The sequence below is a fragment of the Ochotona curzoniae genome, unplaced genomic scaffold (assembly GCF_017591425.1).
Source record: "Ochotona curzoniae isolate NIBS_2020 unplaced genomic scaffold, NIBS_Ocur_1.0 contig_430, whole genome shotgun sequence".
Taxonomy (NCBI): domain Eukaryota; kingdom Metazoa; phylum Chordata; class Mammalia; order Lagomorpha; family Ochotonidae; genus Ochotona; species Ochotona curzoniae.
In genome coordinates, this window is record NW_024466219.1 from 9242103 (window position 1) to 9264648 (window position 22546).

General features: G+C 41.8%; 1 protein-coding gene across 1 annotated transcript in view; it reads left to right on the plus strand.

The window, feature by feature from the left end:
* CRB1 (crumbs cell polarity complex component 1) overlaps positions 1–22546 on the plus strand; it is a 186490-nt gene that overhangs the window by 112864 nt on the left and 51080 nt on the right. The window contains exon 6 of the mRNA XM_040985196.1: positions 21500–22456. Coding sequence (XP_040841130.1) covers positions 21500–22456 — 957 coding nt within the window. The remainder of the gene's footprint in view (positions 1–21499; positions 22457–22546) is intronic.

Here is a 22546-nt window from a genome sequence, read left to right on the forward strand (position 1 = left end):
GAGACCTGGGCTGGTTCCTGCTGTTGGTTTCAGTCTGGCTTAGGCAGTGGACCAATGAGTGCATGTGTGTGCGTGTGTGTCTGAGTGTGTGTATGTAATTTTAAAAACCTACTGCAAGGTCTGAAGATCAATTTTGAGTCACCGCATATTCTCACAATACATACAGAATGCTTAGGCAGCCTTTCTTAAAATTCCCACATTTACAGTATTATGTATTACATGTGTCTAATGCATATATGTGTTATAGAAACTCTAAAAGTAATTACAACTACACCAATTAGTAAAATAAACTATAATTCATATTCATTTGTATAATTAAATGTCATAATGGGCATAATTATATATAATTATTAGTATAATCATAATAAAATCAAATTATATAATTATGTATTTATTCTATTAAGACAGTCAAACAACCTTAATGTTTATGTTGCTTGTCGTCATCCCTTTTCAAAGGCTCCTTCCTGATTTCAGTTTATTGAAGTCACTTTCAGCAGAAAACCCCCTTTCTAGTCAACGACAGGGTTAACTGTCAGTGTCTACTTCTCCAGATGCAGAAATAACACTTTTATTCAGTGGGGAGTCTCCACCACTCACAGAAATTCCATACCAAGCGAGCAAATATATCAGGCTGAAATGAGACAAAGGATCTTCAAGTCATATCTCTGTGTTTTATGTCTTGGTTAGCTCCTAAGGCAACTAGAGAAATAAATAACTCTGATTTACTAAGCAATCAAAGAATGTTGTTTACAACATTTAGTCTTCCTATCAGCTCTGGGGTGTACTTACTGTTATCAGCCTTGTAGGGAAGGAAGGTTGGGCCCCAGAGGTTAAGTAGCTTGCCTGAGGTTACAGTAAGCACATGAAGCTGGAATTTGAACACAGCTGCCTATGGATGTCCCCAGAGCATACACAGCAGAAGAACTATCCCAGTTGTTTCTGTTAACATCATCCAATAAACTTTATGCAACCCAACTTTACTAAAAGTGATTATTGAATGGAAGAGCTTTTTCCATTTCATTATTATTATTATTATTATTATTCCATGATACAATTCCATAGGCTCTGGGGCTTTCCACATGCCTTTCCAAATACCTCCCTCCCACACACTGATTTCCCCTTTATCTTTACAATAGTGTAATTATTCATAGACAGTCATAAGTCCACCATTGCAGGCGTGGACAGTGGCAGAGAGTCCAGCATCCCATTGTCAAGATATATTTAACAGTTTCATTGGGAGTCCATCTTTGATCTGGAAGTAGAGATGCACACTGCAATGTATCCTCACATCTGGCTACAATAGTCTCTATTACAATGTTAGTATACATCCCCTTAAACAAAAATCCACAAAACAAAATCAGCAACAGGAAAAAAAAAAGAAATTTACAAGGCCATGCTCAGTGAATGCACAGCTCATTGTTGGCCCTGCAGTCTTAAAGCCTGTACAAAATGGCACCTGATGTTCCACTACTGGAGTTCTTGATCCGCCGGCCATCAGGTCTGGGGGCTGCCTGAACCAATTTTGGATGGTACCTGTAGGATGCCACTTCATTATAACTCACTGAAGCAGAAATGTGTTTGTTCCCAGCTTAGTGCATGCACGGTCCTGTCCCACAGCCTTTCCGTCCCTACACAAAATGGTTCCTAATGCAGCTCTGGTTCCCACACTGCCCATTTGGGATCTGCTGCTCTGTCTCTGCTCCTGGTTGAATCAAACATCTCAGCAGGATGGGCAGTTCTTTGTCTGCATTCCCCTCCTGAGCTCCAGGTGAGCATCCCTTCCCACCTTGTTGTTGGTGGAGTTCCAGCTGCCTGTGCAGTTCATATTTCCACTTGCTGACTACATTGAGACCTCCAGTCACTCCAACAGCACGCCGTAGTATCAGCGGCTTTCCCATGTCTTTCTGTCTCCAGGTGCCCTTCTGCTGTTGCTCCGTCCTCTCCTATTTCCTAGAATGTGCCTTCTCTACTTCACGCTGGCTGACGATTCTCCATCTGTTTAAACATGTCCTCACCCTATTCTGCCATCCTGATTCCCTGAATGAAATAGCTTTTCCAAGAGTTTCATCTAACCTTAAGTAATGGATATTCTGTCTGAAACTATTTTAAGGTCTGACATTCTCTGTTTATGGATGCAGGAAACAAATTATTCCTATGCTAAAAATATTTTCCCACCATATGTATTTTCCGTTGGTATGTGCTGAAGCAAAGTAAACAGTAAGAGAGATTTCCCTGAAAGAAAACACCCTGTTGGATGAGGAGAGAAATGCTGCATAAAAATGAGTGAGGTTCCAGTTCCAAAAGGCCCACCCACGTCCGATTCATCCATCCACCTTCATTTTTAAAATTTCTCAGGGTTCTCCACTCTGCCTGATGCTCCCCTCTCTGCCAGCATGAGTTCCTCTGTTCTCATTTCCACACTCACACAGTTGCCACTTGCACAAACTATTCTTTACAGATATACAATAATTACAAGGTCAAAAATGGGGTTTTGTTAATACTTCAGAAAGCAGGCAAGGAGATCCAGGACCTCGTCACCCATGCCCCCCAGCCTGAGATACTGAAGCCTGAACCAGGAGAGAAATTAGCTTGGGTGTTGCTGGCCTTCTTCTGGACTCTGACCTGAGGGAGATAAGAAGTTTGTGGAAAGTAGACACCAGGACCTGGCTCCATAGAGAAAACCAAAGCAGAGAATAAATGGAGAGACTGCAAAGACACCATTTGAAACAGGTACAGACAGGGCTGATTCTGAAGCTTGGAGGGATGCCCCGCTGCACTGTCCTCAGGCATATGGTGAGTGAGTATGCAACCTGTACTACAAGTTTCGGTCTTGAACACTGACCATTACCATTCCTTGGCAAATAGAAATTGACAAGAGGTCCAAGTGTAACTGAGACTCCTGGCTTCAGACAGGCACAGCTCTGGCAACTGCAAGCATTTGGAGCATGAACCAGCTGGTGGAACATCTCTCTCTGTCTCTTATTCTGCCTTTCGAATAAACGAATCTCTATTGAAGAAGCAACAGGACTTAGTGAAACACAGCTAGGGACAATACACAAATGCATGGTCTGACCCATAGTGTAGTAGTCAGTCATCAAGTTAACAAACATAGGTCACAGAAATATAGTTTCAGAATAAGTGCTGATTTTGGATTAGAACATATAGAATTTGATAATAACTAAATAGCTTCATATCTACAGAAGGTGTCAAGGCACTGTGTGTAAGAGGTCATTTATCTGATATTGTACCAAGGGGGAAGTGGGAGGGACAGCAGAGATGACCCACTCCCAAGAGGCTGGATCAGGGTTGGCATTGGTGTGCAGCTGCATCATGTCCATTCTGTGTACGATCTATTTCGCACTCAGAATTCCACGTCCTTCTACATGATATTTTCTCTCCTTGTGATGCTCTTTCTTCATCTGTCACCTCCAGCGCACCCATCAGGACCTGACCCAGTTGTCAACACCTAGTGGGGCCACTTCTTCCATTGCCCCCGCCCCAGCCTTATCCTACCCACACAGTCTCAAATGCATTTGGTTTTGCATTTCAAACATCCCCAAATAGGCAGCATTTAGGATTCCCTAATGCAATGATTGGTTACTTCGGATGCCAATTTCCCACAATCGAGTGCCAACCTTCTGATACCTTTTGTCTTTCTCGGTGTTTGTGACTGCAACCGGTGTACGGGAAAAGGTCAAACGGGATGCTGGCGTGTGAAGGACATGTTCAGGAAAGCAGAGACATTCGTCTGGATTCTGATTCTACTCGTCTCCATTCTTGGCTAAATAGCTTCACATCTTTGACTGAGCTTTGTTTAATGAGTACTCCGAGGCTGTCCTCACTGTTGTTGTGACTTATAAACCTCTGCCTGGCAAATTATCCCAAGACTCTGAGCGAAAACACCACCACTGGATCATGCCACAGGTTATGTGGGACGTGGGTAACGGAGTTTTCTGCTTCAGGATCTCTCACGTGGCTCAGGCAGGGGCTTACCTCAGGATGCAGTGCTGTCTGAAGGCGCCACGGACATGGCGTCACTTCAAACCTCACACACGTGCTTGTCAGATTTCAGTTCCTTGATAGTTCAACAAAAGACCCAGGGCCCTGATGGCAGCGGGCTGTACCAATAACGGTTTGGCTAAAATCATAGAGAAAATCTGCTAGTAACACCCAACCCATGACCTTTCTGATGTAATCATGAAAGTAATTTTCATGGTCCTTCTACTAGTTAGAAGCCACCCATACTCCAGGCACAGGATTACTCAAAGGTATGACATCAGATGGGAATCATTACGGCCGTTCAGAAGCATGCCTGCCACACCTGAGGGGTTGGGTCCGTAAAGCCAAAGTTAGCAAGACCTCTGATACACAGCTGCTCCAGCTCCAGGTTATCAATGGCCCTGCAATGAGGCGGGAATACCGCCAGAGGGCAGTGCCTCCCTCATGGCATTCTGCTAAGAAGATGAGATGGAAGATACAGCTCATTGTCAGCAGGAGCTAGAGGGTGGAACATTTTTCAAATGAGGAAATCAACAAAGACACGTTTTCAAAACAAGCATTACAGTCATAACTGAACCTGCTTTGAGTCTCTACTGCCTTTCCTTCAGAGTCACTCGTACAGCAGGTAAACAACGAAGCCCTTAGCCTCACCGTTTTTAGATTTGAGAACTGCTCACCCTACCCTGGCCTCAGTCTGTTCGCTCTCCCTGTTTTTGACATCTCGACTCTTCGAAATGTAGAATCAAGTTTTGTTTCTGCTTTTGAAGTAAAATATCTAATTTTCTAAAAGTAAAACTGGCTTACCTGTAGGGAACTTGGAATATACAGAAAAGAAGGGGAAATTTAAAGCCATCCTAACACCGCATGCCAACACTTTGGCACGTTCTGCTGCTTTCATTTCTCTGTCTCACTGTCTACTCCCGTTCCCTCCCTCTGGAGAGACAGAGAAAGACACATTCTCACGACCGAGAGATCACAATATTACATGAGCATTTCCGCATTTCCTGCAGCGTACTCCATAGAAGAGCTCCACTGCGCTTCAGACAATCCCTGGCTTGTAAACCAGTGACGGAGTTGACATGGACGAGGCTGGAGGCTGAATGGGCACAGCCGTCTGACCCGTCCTGGTCACCGGCCGTCGGCGTGTGCACAGCCTTCCTGGGATCAGCTTCCCAGCACGCAGATATCTCCGGCTTCCAGTGCCCTGACGTCCAGGGCCCAAGGCGGCAGCTCAATTCCAAGTGCACGCATAACACACTTCTGCAATACATGAGCACTGCCCCATTTGGTCTACAAACAACTTGTATCCAAGAGTTACAGCTTTGATTCACTTCTTATGCAAGTGAGTAGCTGGTGACAAGACTGAAAAGCAATTATGTGTTAGGAATAAAACATGTGTGATTAAATACAAATATGAAGTAATATTTGATGTTATTACATCCTAATATTGGTTCCAGATTTTACCCAGCGTTCTAAGAGATATATGTTTCTAGAAACAAGATCAGATTTAATCAAGCTGATTTTTAACACCTACCGAAACAGCCATGTGTAATAACAAACCCCTCAAGGGACCCCTCTCTCCCTCCCTTGATCATCTGGCGGCCACCACTGTGCTTTCGAAGAGTCTAACGCGGAGTTTTCTCTGGATTCTTATCTACGCTTACCCCATTATTGAACCACAGTGGGATGTTGGCCTCTGGCTCAGTTTGCATACGGTTACAGCAGCTGGGATAGGCCAGACGGAAAACCAAAGCGTCTCTCACATGAGTGTTCGGCCAAGCACTTGGACCATGTTGCCCTGCTTTTCCAAGACACGTTAACAGGGAGCTGGATAAGACGCGGAGCGGCTGGCAGTAGAAGCAGAGTCCGAATGGGGTACCAACATCACAGGCAGCAGAGTATGTGCTTTGTCACAACACCAGGGCCTCTCGCAGCTGTTTGGGTGAAGTGGATACGTGCTTTTCATGTACAACATCATGCCACGTTTAAACACGGATCTTTTGATGTCCTCCTTCCCGGTTTTGACACCCTTTCTTTCTCTTCTCGAATTGCTCCTTGTTGATTCCTTCAATACCCTAGTGAATAAGAGAGATGAAAAGTGGACATACTCATCTTGCTCCAGTATGAGGGGACTTGCTTTCAGATTTTCCCCATTTACAATGATACTGGCTGTTGGTTTTTTATATATAGCCTTTGTACTTTTGAAGTTATGCTTCTTCCATATATAACTTACGGAGTGTCCCTGTGCTAGAATGCTGACTCTTCCGTGATTTCTCTACACCTGTTGAGAAGGACACCCAGTTTTTTGTTCTTTATTCTGTTGACGTGACTGCTAACATTTGTTGAGTTGTGAGTGGAGCCCTCCTTGCGTCTCAGGGATGAATCACTGTTGGTCACGATGTATTATATTTTTGATATGGTTTTGCAGTCAGATTGCCAGCATTTTGTTGAGACTCTTTGCATCCATCTTCTGTAAGGTTATTGATCTGTAGTTTTCTTTTCTTGTTCTTTGGATTTGCTTTCGTAGTGATGTTGGTGGTCTCTTAAGAGGAGCTGAGTGTGTTACAGTTCCACACTGTTCAATGTTCACGGTAGTTTGAAAAGTGTTGGAGTTAGTTCCTTTTAAAATGTTTTGTTTTTAAATGTTTGAGTGTATAGTAAATCATCAGAGCCTGAACTTTTCCCTGATGAAAGACTTCTGATTCCTGTGTCAAGGCTTCAGTCCCATTGCTTGCTATAGGATCAATTGTGCTTATCTTCATGATTTAACTTGGGTAGATTATATTTGCCAGCAATGTATTTCTTCAAGATTTTGCAGTTTGCTAACATCGTTTTTCCTGTTACTGAAAATGCCGCTTGTATTCCAGTGGTCTTGGTTGTGATGTCTCATCTTCCATCTCTATTTTCAGGTTATGTGAGATTTGTTCTTGTTGCTATTCATCTGGCTGAAGGAGTTCCTGTTTTGTTTGTTTTCTCAAAAAGCAGCATTTTGTTGTATTGATCTTTTGAGGGTTTTTTTGGTTTCAATATCATGAATTTTAGTTCTGACCTTTATTATGTATTGCCTTTGCTGACTTGGGGCTTGATTTTCTAGGTTGCTGAGATGCCTCGTGAGAAAGCTTATCTGCAACTTTGCGCTTTTCCAGGGCAAGCGGTTAGTGCTGCAAGATTTCCCCTTCATGATGCATCCCCAGTGATGAGTGGCAGCTTAACTGATGCGCCACAAGGCCCTTCCTGGCAACTATTTCCATTTCTCATGACATAAATACATTTTTTTTCATTGAAATTGACTAGAACATGACCGTTCTCTGCAGGATTAAAAAATTGTTAAAGTATATTTTGTAAAAATCAACCAAATCATAGTATGTACTTCAATGAACTCTCACCAACCAAGCACATCTACATAACCAATTTCTAGATCATACATTTTTCATTATTTTCAGGGTCAGTTCGTCATTTTTCTGTGTTCAATTCTGATTTTTTAAGATTTATTTTTATTGTAAAATCAGATATACAGAGAGGAGGAGGAGAGACAGAGAGGAAGATCTTCTGTCCGTTGATTCACTTCTCAAGTAGCTGCAATGGCTGGAGCTAAGCCAATCTGAAGCCAGGAGCTCAGAGCCTCTTCCGTGTCTCCCAGGTAGGTTCAGGGTTCCCAGACTTTGAGCCATCCTCAGCTGCTTTCCCAGCCACAAGCATGGAGCTGAATGGGAAGCGGGACTGCCAAGATTAGAACCAGTGCCCATATGGGATCCGGCAGGTGCAAGATGAGGACTTTAGCTGCTAGGCTATTGCACTAGGCTCAAATTCAGATTTTAATAACATTCTTGCTACTTTAGTTTGAATTTATTCTTGTTTTTCACAGTATTCTGTATTGCTGAATCTCACCCTGTGTCCTTATTTTACTCTTATTCCTTGTGTCTTTTGAGTTCATTTCCATGGTAATGTAGTGTTTTATTCCTATCACTATGAATATAGTTCAATCTAAAAGCTTATCCTTGGTCTGTTAGTTTCATTGTGGGATTTCCCTTTTAGTTTTTTTGGAGTTATATCTCCTTTCTCTTTTGGAGCACCAGGGATGCACACACCATGTGTACATGATTCATTCTCTCTCCACTCCTTCCCCAAGGAACTCTGGGTCTTCAATGATGATTTTTCCAGGTGTCAGGCACATTAGAAACGGTCAACTTAACCCTAAGTTTCAGAGCAACTAACCCTAGTCCCTCTCCCTTCCTGCCACTGATTCATCTAGAAGAGAATATGAGCAAAATACTTCCCTTAGGAAAACCTATTGGAAGACAGAGAAAGCAATGGATGGATTGTCACCTCTAGCTACTGTGTAACTGTGGAAATAGGCTCTGGGGTAGTAGAGTGAAGAGAGGGTGGACATCTCGGTCCAAGTTGTGTTGAGTCTGGAAGTCAGACAGCCCTGATAATGCCTTTCCTTAGGCGATATGTGCTACTAATTAAGCAGGGGTCATTTGATGTCAGTCAGATCATCCTAACTCATACATGACTACAGACTGATGTTTGCTTGGTGAGTCTCTCTCTCTCCTTTCTCTCTTTCTCTCTCTCTCTCCTCTCTCTCTCTCATCTGTTTCCTTAGAAACCTGACAGCCACACCCTGTGTTTGCTAACAGAATAAATGTGTGATCTGTCACTGGTCTTGTTCATTGGCTGTCCCGGGCACAGCAGAACCCTGTCTCGGATCTCCCCTGGGAAGACAATTCCTGTTCATCTGTTCATAGTTGGTAACAATCTGTTCTACTAAACAGGAGTAGGTTCTCATCTGTCTCACAGCCAAGCAGACCAAGCCCTGATTCCAGCTAAGGATTTCCCTCTCAGGTGAGTATTTCCCATAGCAGTTGTGGGATGTGATATATAAAGAACAGTCTTCAGTCTACTTTTGCCTTGTTATTCCCTGTAAGTTTCCATCTCTGAACGTAGACTGGGAGACAAAGCGCAAGAATGCAAGTGAGGGAGAAGCTTGGTCTAGTGGTTCAGGTGCCCAGGGTGGGTGTGGTGGTGGGGGCACTGGACACAGTGTGTTAGTCTTCTGCATGAAACATTTGCATCCTATAAACCAGGGCTGGTTCAAGTGCTCTGTGCTTTTGATTCAGCTTCTTGCTGATATGCCTAGGCTGTTCACAGGTGATGTTACAAGTGCCTGGACTCCTGCTCTGCATGTGGAGACCCTAGAATCAATTCTTAGCTTATGACTTTAGCCTGGGCATTTGAGAAATTAAACAGCAGATAGAAGTTCTCTCTGCCTGCTGCAAGTATCTCTCTCTGTCTCTCTGCCTTTCAAAACAATAATTAAGTAGAAAATAGTACTAACACTGCCTTTCAAAGACCACTTTGTGCTGCTTTGTGGCTGGTTCTCTTGTTAGTGCAGGTCTAGGGTTCTGAGCCCAACTGTGGTATGTGGCGTAACAAGAGCAGATCTTGGCGCCTTGAACTTGGGTGGTGAGGTCAGTTGCTTTGTGAGGTGAGGTCAGTTGCTGTGTCTCTTACTGCTTTCTTTGTTTAAAATTAATTTCATTGGGCCCAGCGCGGTGGCGCAAGTGGTTAAAGGTCCTCGCCTTGCACGGGATCCCATATGGGCGCCGGTTCTAATCCCGGCAGCCCCGCTTCCCTTCCAGCTCCCTGCCTGTGGCCTGGGAAAGCAGTCGAGGACGGCCCAAAGCTTTGGGAACCTGCACCCGCGTGGGAGACCCTGAAGAGGCTCCTGGCTTCGGATCGGCATAGTATCGGCCCGTTGCGCTCACTTGGGGAGTGAATCATCGGATGGAAGATCTTCCTCTCTGTCTCTCCTCTCTGTACATCCACCTTTCCAATAAAAAAAAAATAATAATAAAAATAAATCTTTAAAAAAAAATTAATTTCATTTAGTTCAGCAGCTCTTATGCTTTATGGTTTTGTATGCTCCCCAATTCATAGAGCAAGTTGTCTTATTTCTTAGCACTTTGTTAATTCTCATCTTTTGCATGTCTTTGTTTTACACATACATCTATGTATGCATTATTATAAAACATGATTTAGACACTTACTAAATAAATAATAGAATAAGCTGCAAGTAAGACTTTACTCAAAGTCATGAATGTTGTTCTTTATGCATTTCAAGCTTATTTTTTGATTAGCAGTATAAAGCTAAACCAACGACAAAATGAATGTAACCAAATGGTCTTTGCACAAAAACAGATATGATTTTATATTGTGGTTCTGCCAGTTTCTAATCCTGTGACTTTTGGCAAGTTTTATATATACTTTCCAAATTTCAACCTTCTCAACTTAATACTTCACTATGAGGTTGTGAGAAATAAACAATGCAAAATATTTAGCAGCATGGCCTGCACATTGTGCCTACTTAATTCAGTGGCTAACAGTAATGAATTCCAGAGTCAGGCACTGTGGCACAGTGAGTAAAGCCACTACTTTCAGTGTTCACATCCATATCGCTCACTCTGAGTCTTGGTTCCTCTGATTCTAATCCAGCTCCCTGTCAATGTACCTGGGAAAGCAGCATGTGACAGCCTAAATGCCTGGGTCCCTGCTGCCCACACGGAGAGCCTGGTGATGCTCCTGGCTCCTGGCTCCTGGCTCCTGGCTCCTGGCTTTGGCTTTGTTCAGCCCGGGCTGTTAATGCTCATTGAAAAGTGAACAGGAGCTGGAAGAGCTGTGTATGTGTGTCTATGACTTGCAAACAAATAAATCTTCAAAGTTATGTGCTCAATATTCTGCTTGTTTTAATTAAATATCTCTTAAAATTTATATTAATACATTGAATACATCTCTAACATAAACAATATTGCAAATGATCAAATCAATTAAAAGATTAATTTAAAAACTAGATGAACCTCTATTTTTTTCATCAAATATCAAATTTATAACATTTAGCAAAACATATAACCATATTCTTAAATACCCTCTACCTTGTATTTTCCAAGAGTTAGATAAAAACTATCTTGTAGAATGTTCATAAGTCAATGAGGACAGCACAAAGGTGCTTAGCTCCCTTTGCTTTGGACAAAACTAAAATTCAAAGAAGCTGAATGGCCTCTGTAGGATCACAGTTTAGCTGTCGCTGGCACACCCTTCTTCCACTTCATTAAAAACGACTTGTCAATTAATATATGGAAAGCAATAAAAAAAAGCCAAGCCAATAAAAGGCTCTGTTTGCTATGTCAACCCCCCCCCCCCCTTTTTTACCTTAAGAATGTGCTGAGGTTGACAGGGATAAAAGATTAGAACAAAGGGTAACTTGTGAAGAAAAATTCTTTATTAAATATTTAACGTTTTTTATTTTATAGAGGGCACAATGAATTCCTTTCAGGTAATGTGCAGAATATATTGTAATCCAGGGTCAGCTAGATTGTTGTCAAATAGTTGTTTTCAAGACATTTTGGTCTTTCATCAAGAACCAGATGGTCAAAAGTGAGGTTCTTGAACTGATGCAATTACGTGAGCAGATAAAATATGAGTCTTTAAAAGAGCTTACCTTCTTTATTTCGGGTTTCTGACTTTTGTGTGTGTGTGTCAAGTGTCCCTTTGACAATTTGTTGAAACATTAATGCACATCTGAGGACCCTATCATCGGAGTTTCCCAGGAGTGCTTGAGGAATTGCAGTATCTGGACCCAGTGCTGATAGCAGAATCAGAGCCTCGAGGGACACATCTTAACAATCTGCATCTTTAAACCCACTCTCCCAACACCAAGAGCCTTTGGCTGGGTTCAATTTGAAGGCATCTGAACTGTAAATTCTCTCTGAAGAAAAAAAAAATTATTCATGTCTGCTTTGACATTAAGATTTGTATTACTCAACTCTAGATACTTTCAGTATCTGTGAACATCAGGGTCCCAGGTTCATTGCCGGAGGATGTGAGCTGTCTTTCAGGGCATTGGCCTCACCCCTGCACAGGAGGCTCAACACCCCTGCACAGGAGCCTCAATGCTTACTTTAATTTAGGAAGTGAATGACAGTGTTGTATCTACACATTATACTATGTACGTGTAGTTCTGTAAATAGCATGTGACACTGCACATGACATACATGAACTAATTGCATCAAGATAGAAGGAGGAATTGTGCAGATCAACAGCAATGCCGTGCAGACCCTGTTGGCCTCTACTGTGGTAAACCTCAGCTGTTCAGAGACAAACCAGTGAGAGATGCAAAGGGAGCCTGCCCAGCAGTGCGAAGCACGCACTGAGCTCACCCCAGAACACAGGACCTTGAATAAAAGGAAGGAGGGAGAGATTCAAAGGAAACGAGAGGAAACTTCAAATGTGTGTTAATACTTAAACTACCAAAAGCATGATTTTTAAAAGATTTATTTATTTTTATTGCAAAGTCAGATTTACAGAGAGGAGGAGAGACAGAGAGAAGATCTTCCATCAGCTGGTTCACTCCCCAAGTAACCGCAATGGCTGGAGCTGAGCCAATCTGAAGCCAGGAGCCCAGAGTCTCTTCTGTGTCTCCCACACAGGTGCAGGGTCCCAAGACTTTGGGCTGTCCTCGACTGCTTTACCAGGGCTTATGCAGGGAGCTGGATGGGAAGCAGGGCCACCAAGATTAGAACTGGTGCCCATATGGGATCCTGGTGCATTCAAGGCAAGGACTTTAGCTGCTAGGCTACTGTGTTAGCCCCCAAAACTATGTTTTAATGCAGACTATATGGTACTGGGTGGTAGAAAATAATTTTGGGAGATAAATAGAAAACAGATTTTAGAGGACCTTGAATTTCAGACCTCACCAGGTCAGTAATTTACATGGCCTTGACATCATGTTTGTACTGTGCAGAAGAAAATGATAATAAGTTTTTGAGAAATGATATCCAGCACCATTAAGGAATGCAAAGCCAGTTCCTACCTTGGCACAGAGAAAGCAGACATCACTTGGAATAACAACGCATCCAACCCAGCATAAAGCTAATTTTGGTAATTCACCACAACTTGAGTTGTTAGTCATTCACTTTTTGACAAGAAAGGAGAAAAAAGAACCTAGCAGGAGCAGTATTATTTCTGATGATTTACTGATCAAAGCCAATTAGGACAGCTCTGGTGGAACTGGGTTGAATTTCTGTGAAATTATTTTTCAAAGTCATGTCAACAAGAGCAAGTGTGTGCAATGCTGTACTTTCTATGTGTTCGTCCATAAAAATAACTAAAAATCAGTTACCTATATCCAGTGAGCTTCAAAGTGTGACTTTTGAAGTGCAAAATCAAGCATATTGGAGAACTAAGATGTGAAGCTTTTTGCAGCTATTTTGTCTTTCGTTTGAAGATCCTAGAATATTATTCACACAAAGGATGGATGAAATCTTCCTTTGGGCTCAGTATTTTTCATCTGAACTACCATATGCTGCTGAATAAACAGAATGCCTGGAGATTGTGTGTACAAGTTTTTTTTTTTGTATTACAATTTAAATATGTGTAATAATGAAGAAGACAAAGGAATGCATAGGTTCTACATGCTTGTGCTGTGCGCAAATACACAATCTCAGCACACAAGGTAAAAGCCCAGCAGTAACACCACATTTTTCTGACATCACTGAAGCCTGGAGTGGCTCACATAAAAGAGCTTTCAGCATAACACATTTTTATAATTCTTGTCAGAAATTTAATTTTAATCGCTTTAGATTAAAATATTTCAAAAATCCTTCAGATTTTCTTGCATTTCCAGATTTTAATGTTGCATGTGCATTGCTATTTTCCTGAAGATTTATGCTACTGATGATTGTTCAATGCTGCTCTGAAAGTGATTTTGCTCCTGTTTTCTGTCACTCTAAACTTCTACCCTTTTAGTGTTATGTTAGCTCAGTGTGTAATTTTCCTTCAAGGCAACGTGTTATATACAGAAATGCTCATTCCAGGAATTCGACAAAATAATACCAGCCGCAACTTGGCTCAGTTTTTCCCTCTGTGAAATAAAGGTAGAATTTTTTTGGCATGAATAATACCTGTATAGGTATTCCTATACCATGACACGTGATCCAGGTGGGGAACTCAGTCAGCATTCTGTTAATGATGAAGCCATCGGCTGTCATTTCTTATTACAGAAATACACATAGAATACCCATTTTTCCTTTTCCTTTTTGATGCTATTCTACTGGTGCTGACATTTTTATAAACAAGCTTGTTTTAATAGTCTAAAATAATGATGAATTTTGGTGTGACGATATAGTTAATAAGCTTTACAATCTCCATTTGTAAACACGGACTTTTTTCAAACAAGCCTGACCGTTGATTACTTTCAGAGGGTTCGGGGCTCCCACGAGGAGAAATAAAAACGCACTGAAAATGCAATGAAGACACAAGCTTATTTTGACATTCAAACTGTAAACAGTTTTTTCATAACTTGCATTTTCCTCAAACTTTGTCAAGACTTCTCATGTACTGAGTCATCTCCAAAAATGTGAAATGGACTGTAATCTATAGGGGAAGAGCACAAGTTAGGATTGGCTTAAGCAAGCCAAATGAGAGAAGGCCAGGATGGCAAGTCCAGTGTCATTTATAAGCACTCACTGTGACTTGGAGCTGCACTGTGAACAATTCCATCATTTCATCCATGCAGCAGCCCTCTAGGCCATTATTGCTTCTTCCTCCCCTTTTTTTTCAGATGTGAAAAACGGTCACAGAATTAAGAAGCTGTTAGATTTGACTATATTTGGTGTGTTTCTCACTTACAGATTCTTTACTTACATTGTCTAGTGAAAAATGCATGAAGCATACCTGTATTTAGAATTTACAACAGAATCTCGGGGCTGGGAACATTGGTAGAAACCCCTGAACAGCAAAGCTCACATTTTCTTATATTTTTATTGTAATATCCAGGCTGAAAGAGACTCCTTTTTGAATTTGCACATCTTCAATGTCAGCAAACATATCTGTTTCCCAGGGTATGTAGCCACTAACTCTGTGGCTACTACCAGACTCAGCATCATTAACAGCAGCATCTCACCATTCGTTCCAGCTTTCACTGGTGATGACAGGTGAAACATTTTCCTGAAATGAGCCCTTATGGATATGAGGTCTTTTCAGATGTGTTTTGAAATCTGCTCTCTGCTTGGTTCTAAGTACCCCCATTTCCTCCAAAATTTTCTCTAGTGATGTAATTTTAAGTAAATTCACTATTCATATTAGCTTTCTCAAGTGGAAATTGTGTCTTTTATCTCTTCCTCTTATTTTAAAATCTTATAGGATAAAATTTTGGGTTAGAGAGAGAGATTGTTATTTCTTTTGTCCCACATTTTGTCATTCATCATAACAGTCTCAATACTCTCAAAGTTTGGATGCCACACCACCAGAAGTCTGTAGTTCCAAATAAGTTAACAGGTCAGGCAGTTACAAATTCAGTAGAGAACATTTTAAAAACTGCAGATGCAGTACCTGCAGAGACAGAGGACAAAACGTAGCTCTGGCCTCAGTCTCACTTGATGGATGCCTCTGTTCCTCGCCCTTGATTTTTCTCTCCTTTATAAACTCTGCATTGACATTAGATAGATTTAAAGTTTCCATGAATTTCTGAGTCACTACTCAAAAGCAAAATATGCAGAAAAATGAAATCATTCCCTAATTTTCAGCAATATGGAAATCCTGGTTCTCACTAGGGTTTCTATTTCTCCTTGTTGCTCTGATTAAGTAAATTCCAGGAATGCTCTTATTAGAGAGTTAACACATTGTCGTGCATTTCCCACAATACTAGAGTCCATGTTCAGTGCTACAAGAATATAAGCTTTCCTGTGATACAGAAGGGGAAGCACCCCACGAAGGCAGGGAAGGGAATTAAGAGAAGAGTCTGCCTGGTAAGCAGTCCAGAAGGGCCTTAGCATAAGCCTTCCTAATCCTTCTCAGAGGGAAATGAGTCAAGGGTAAGTCCTCACACCGGCTGCCTGAGTGGCAGCAGGTGCCACTGAATAACAAACCCACACTTCCGGGAATGGTACTAAATCGTCAGGCTCTTGTTCTTTCAACCTAGCGCAAGTTTGGAAGGCCACCTCTCTTTTTTTTTTATCCCAAGGAGATGTTTGGAATCAGGACAAGTGGTTTTCACATTTTAATGGCCATGTTCGTAGGTAATTCATTCTTTTCTTACTACCTGTATAACCTAATAGATTTGTTATCATTGTTTTAAAGATGTTTACTTACCATTTTAATGTTTAATACTGTTACATTCTACTATGGAATGAAAAAATTGAGGTAAGGAAAAGTAGATGCTTACATTTGATCTTAGCCAAAAGGCCCAGCTGTGATAAGAGTCCTTGGTTTTCAAATTAATGTCTTCTTGGATTTCTCACTATGAAAATTAAGAAAATACTCAAGTCAATTAAGGCAGGTCACTAAGAAATTTATTTGTATGAAAGTTGGTGAAGTTACAACTTTAAACTTAATAATTCGTTAGCTATGCCTTTTGATAAAGTGAGAATTATGAAAAAATCATTCTCTCAGCAAATGATATTGATACTAAAATTCATATAGTTCATCTATTTATGTGTTTTTGCTATTCATTAACATGAGTGGTGTTCAAAAATTGCTGGAATGCTTGGATTGTGAAAAAAGCTATATGGATATCAAAACTTCCGCCAATATGATTACTCTGCAAAACACAGTATTATAATAGAATCTGATGTCAAAATGAACTTTAGAAAAAAATAGCTTTCAGCTACTTAAATGAATTGATTTTACATAAAAAACAATATCTTTAAGTAATGTAGCTCATGTTGTAAGAACTTGAACACAATCAATGCATAATTAGCAAAAATAAGAAGAATGACTCGTGGGTAATCTCATCATGTCAACCAATCCTTTTATTTGATTGGCAGCAGATCTGTTTTTACCCAGCCAACGAAATAACCAACAAAAATATTTCTATCTTTTTCCAACTCTTAGTTTTCTATGTTCATCGAAGGAATACATTTGATCTTATTTTGTTGATGTCAGTAAACTTGCCTTTAAGTCCGGGCATAGCACAAATCACTGTTTATTGTTCCTAACTGTGGCATTCATCCCTCCGACTTTTAATCTTCATATGGACTCTTTGCTTTCCTTTAAAGAGCAGAGTATTTAAAACTAGTCACTATTTATATTTAAGTAGATAATCAAGTATTACAATATTTCATAAGGGACCAACTGCATGTATTTTATGGACTATAAGGAGATAATACAGCAAGCACATTGTAAAGAAAGTACTGGTATGTGTATGTTTTGCTGACCAAAGATAAACAGAAGAAAAGTATAGTAAGTTATAAGGAAGTAAGGGCTTTTTCCAGGCCTTGATAATGTTATATGTGGGTCACTTTAACCTCTGCCTTGCTGATCTTCCGATATCTGGTGGCTGCCGCTTTCCCTCTATGATACATATTTCTGTGGCATTGATCATATAAATTCATATTGGTCCTTTATTCATCAGTTACCCATTACTTCCTGCTGCCATATAATAAATAAGTAAATAATCAAAAGCAAAGTAAAAGAGTAAAAATCTTGTAAGTTCCTAGATCTCCTCCTGTCTGGCTACTTCCAACCTCTAACTTGGTTTCCCAACATAAATCTTCTATGGTGACCAGATTGTAAGACACATTGACAATTCCCAATGCTTTAAGCTTTTCTACATAGAAACTTTCTGTTGATTCACCGATTTCCGCACCTGGTGTCTTCTTCATCAACCTGTCTGTACCTGCAAACCTGGTTCTATCTGCACAACGCCTAATCAAGAGCTTCAAGTCCCCAGGGGCTCTGCAGCAGCTGTTGCTTCCATACTTGACATTACAGAGAGATTCCATGGTATTCTGTGAGGTGACACCTCTTCAGCTTGGCTCTGACTTATGGTCACTTAGTGTCCCATATATGGCCTTACTTCTCCACTAATGCAACTCTGTGCTGGCCATGGTGCTTCTTGCATGAGAGGTAACCAATCAATGCTGCACTTTTTTTTTAATCTAATTGGTAATATTGAGTTTTCATTTGTAAGGACTTACCCTCTCTCATTTCATGTTTTCTCTAAACTACTTAATATTCTTTGATGTTTCCTGAATTTTACCTTAACATATTAGCTACATTCAATGGAAACTTCTTTGTGCCATGAGGCTTCACAAACACACATCTTGTCATTCCGTGATATTGTAAGTGGACTGAGTCCAAGTGTGTGTTTTCTCCTTTGCACCTCTGTGAGGGTGGGACAGAGTAGGTATTTTGCAAATTTGAGAGAATGGTCACCTGAAGCTGCAATGAAGGGATAAAGATGTGGTTGCTGTTAGGCACCAAAGCAAATATGAGACCAAAATTCAGAACATCAAAATAAAAATAATTAACTTCAGACCTGGTGTGATAGCCTAGTGGCTGGTGTCCTCGCATTATATGTGCCAGGATCCTATGTGGGCACTGGTTCATTTCTGGGTGGCCCCGCTTCCCATTCAGCTCCCTGCTTGTGGCCTGGGAAAGCAGTCGAGGATGGCCCAGACCATTGGGACCCTGTGCTCGTGTGGAAGACTCAGAAGAGGCTCCTGGCTCCTGGCTTTGGGTCAGCTCAGCTGCAGCCATTGTGGCCACTTGAGGAGTGGGTCAGTGGATGGAGGATCTTCCTATCTGTGTATCTGACTTTCCGGTAGAAATGGATAAATCTCTAAAAAAAAATAATAACTGCCTTCAAGAAAAGCTGACACTGCTTTCTAGGTTATGTGAACGTTCTTGGGAGCAGTTTGAATTCGTGAACCTTCAGCGGCTGCTTTGGGTTGAGTTGCTTCTGTGTTGAGTCAAAGCTCTGATTTAGAATCTAGCTCTGATTTAGAGTTGACCTGTGTGTTCCAATGCCAAGCAGTGTGAGAGTAGCTGCAGGGCCAACTCCAGGGTCTCCCGACCTTGGGAGGAAGCGGAGGGGGCAGCAAGGCAGGCTGGATTCTCACCTGCCTGAGGAATCCTCAGATGGAAGGATACAGAGGGAAGAGCTCTGCTGGAATCCCTCCTGGCTCCTGATGAAAGCTCTGTGGCCCGGGGACCTGGCTGGGGAAGTCAGTGCAAGCTCCATGGTGGACAGTCAATGTACAGGAGATTTTTTAAGAAAGATCTCTGTCAGAAGGTAAGGGAACTCCAACAGGGACTTGGTGAATAAATCATAAATGGGAGTAAAGCAGAAGCAACGGAGCTGAGCAAGAGAGTCCATGAAAGCAGCAAAGTCTGCTCCAAGAATAAGTGATGCCTGCTGCCCCTCAGGTCGTGCAGGGTGTCCTAGCTGCAGGGTGTCCTAGCTGCAGCATAGAACAGGAACCCGGGACCTTGAGAAGCAGGGAACATCCTCTGACCATGCAGATGAAACCTCATCAACCTCTTTGTCATTCTTCTCCTCCACAAACTCTGGTCTCTTAGGAGCCACACTTCTCATTTGGGGGTGGAGATCATGGAATAACAGGAAAAACAGGAGTGGTCATCTATGTCTTCCTTCAAGACAGCCTGAAATTGGCTCAGCAGGCAAAAAAGATTGAATTCTAAATTGCATTGAGACTTGAGATAACTACATGTGCCGGGCTGTTCTGATGACTACAAATTTTTAAAAAGTATTTGAGAGGCAGAGAAATCAAGACGGCTGAGGAGAGACATGGAGAGACTCTTCCATCTGTTAGTTCACTTCCCAAATAGCCACAACAGTAATGTCCATGCTAGGAGCCGAAGTTCTATCCTGGTGTCCCCTGCAGGTAACAGGGGCCCCAGCACTTGGGCCATCCTTCCAGTGCCCTCGCTGAAGTATATTCTGGAAGCTGCATGAGAAGCAGAGTAACCAGGACTTGAACTAGCACTATCCTATGTGATGCCAGCATTGTTAGGGCGGCTTAGCCTGCTGCATCACTGCCAGCTCCACTTTGATGTTCAATGGGCGGTTGTGACACTATTTGAAATGTAATCAGAAAAACTTATGAAGTTTTTTCTGGAGATTTTAATTCTCATTCAGGAAGTTATTCCCATTTCCTCTGTTTATAGGTGATGTGAAAGTTAAAAAAAAAGTGCTTTGCTTTGCTTGTACCTCAGGACAACATAGCTTGTTCCAGGCCATAAACCTAGTTGGGGGCCTGGTGCGATGCCAGTAGCTAAATCTTAACCTTGCTTGTGCCAGGATTCCATGAGTGTTGGTTCGTGTCCCAGCTGCTCCACTTCATCTCCAACTCTCTGTTTGTAGCCTAGGAAATTGGTTGAGGATGGTCCAGCACTTTGGGACCCTGCACTCATGTGGGAAACATAGAAGAAGCTCCTGGATGCTGGCTTTGCTTCAGCTCAGCTCTGGCCAACACGGCCGTGTAGGGAGTGAGGCAGCAGACGGAAGACCTTTCTCTCTGTCCCTCTTTCTCTCTTAAATCTCCTTTTCCAACAATAATAAATATGTCTTTTTAAAAACCCTAGATGGAATTCAGATTCAACTTTTTAACACACATATTTATGTGGTGTTATTTATTAGAGGTAAATGGGCAAACACAATTAGTACATTCATAATAATAAATGAGGATATTATGTAAACTATAAACTAATTTCATATTGGAATTTGAAATCCTAGTTAATTCCAGTTTAAATGTAGAAGTCCTTTGGAATTTAAGCCTCTGTTTTTCTAAACCTTCACTTCTTCTGTGAAAAGGAACTGAGAATTCATGCCTTGGAAATCTTAGAAGGTTTTGGTTCTCTGTAAGATCATGCAGAAGAAAGTGTGGGGCAAACTGGATTTATGCATTTGTCAGTTTTTGCTTCCACAATTATTCATTTTCACTTCATTGGAAAAGCATGTTCTTCTTATCCTCAATATATGAATATTAATAATTTTCTTATTGGATATTTTATAGGTTTCTTTGACCTGGAATTAGGGGAAAGGATAAGAGAAGGTGAATTAAAAACTGTAGGCAGGAGTGTGTTGTGGAATAGACATCTCCGCAGAATTACAGGGGAGGAGGAAGTAGGGTGTCCTCTGTAGACACCTTCCATGGCGAGATCTGTCTGCTCGCCTCACCCCAGTCAACCTGGCTTTGAGGATTTGTGGGGAAGTAGAGCCAATGCGATGATTCCAAGTAGAATACAGTGAAGGCAGCAGCCTGGGACACGGTAAGCTGAGCAAGGAGCCCTCTAATAAGTCATGCATAGCTAGACAGATAGCTTTGCTTCCCTCCGCCACGCCCCCTTTTTGTTTTTATGCTACTCAGTGGGGTGTGTGTGTGTGTGTGTGTGTGTGTGTTAATGGCATCTGAGTTACTCATGGGATTTGGTCTGCTATTTCTAGAACAATTCAAAGTGCACCATGACTGCACCTTTCTTTTATTATCCATGTGTGATTGTATCATCCATTTCACTTTCTTCCTATGCTACCTACATTCTAGTCTCTTCCATTCCTAAACTTGAGTTAACTCTGTACTTCAACAAGATTATGCCTGAAAATCATTTGAAACCTCTTTTCCAATCTATATATTTTATATATGTGTATGTACATGTATATATGTATATACATAGCTATAACCTGTTCTTTGTTATTCAACAGGAGTGCACTGTGAAGAGGACATCAATGAATGCTCTTTGAACCCTTGCCAGAATGGTGGTACTTGTGATAACTTGCCTGGGGGTTACACTTGCCGATGCCCATCTGATCATCTTTCTGGAGCGTTTTATGGAGGAAAAGACTGTTCCGACATACTCCTCGGCTGTACCCACCACCAATGCCTAAACAATGGAATTTGCATTCCTCATCTCCAAAATGGTCAGCATGGATTCAGCTGCCGATGTCCATCTGGCTACACAGGATCATTGTGTGAAACCATCACCACACTGTCATTTGAGGGCAATGGCTTCCTGTGGGTCACAGGTGGCTCAGATGCAACCAAGGGTTCAGGGTGCACCATGGCCTTCAGGTTTCAGACTGTCCAGTTGATGACGATTCTGCTTCTCCAGGGTAACAAGGACATGTTTGCACTGCTGGAGCTACTGAATGGCTTTCTTCATTTGCTAGTCCAAGTCCGTCATGAGTCCAGGGTACTCCTGTACGTCGCCTGCAACACCAGCGATGGGGCATGGCATTCCGTGGAGGTCACTTTTGCAGAGAATGTGACCCTTACCTTAATGGAGGACTCCTGTGAAGATGGATGCGTTGCTACAGCTCCTTCTCCGTTTCAAAGGGATCAGTCAATATGTGCTTCACACAACTCCTTTTTAGGTGGTTTTCCAGTGGGAGCTGTCAACAGTATCATCACACTACTTAACATCTCTGATATACCATCCAAACCTTCCTTTGTAGGCTGTTTCCAAGACATTAAAATTGATTCAATTCACATTACCTCGGAGAACATCTCACATGGCTCATCGCTAAACATCAAGGCAGGTTGTGTGAGAAAGGACTGGTGCGAAAGCCACCCTTGTCACAACAGAGGACGCTGCACCAACCTGTGGCTTGGCTACCAGTGTGATTGCTACAGGCCTTACACAGGCCCCGACTGCCTGAGAGGTGAGAGAAGGTGGGACACCTGCAAGCATTGTGTGTCCAAGCATAGTCACTGCGCAAGCAGCAATGACCCCTTAGGACTTCTGCTGCTGA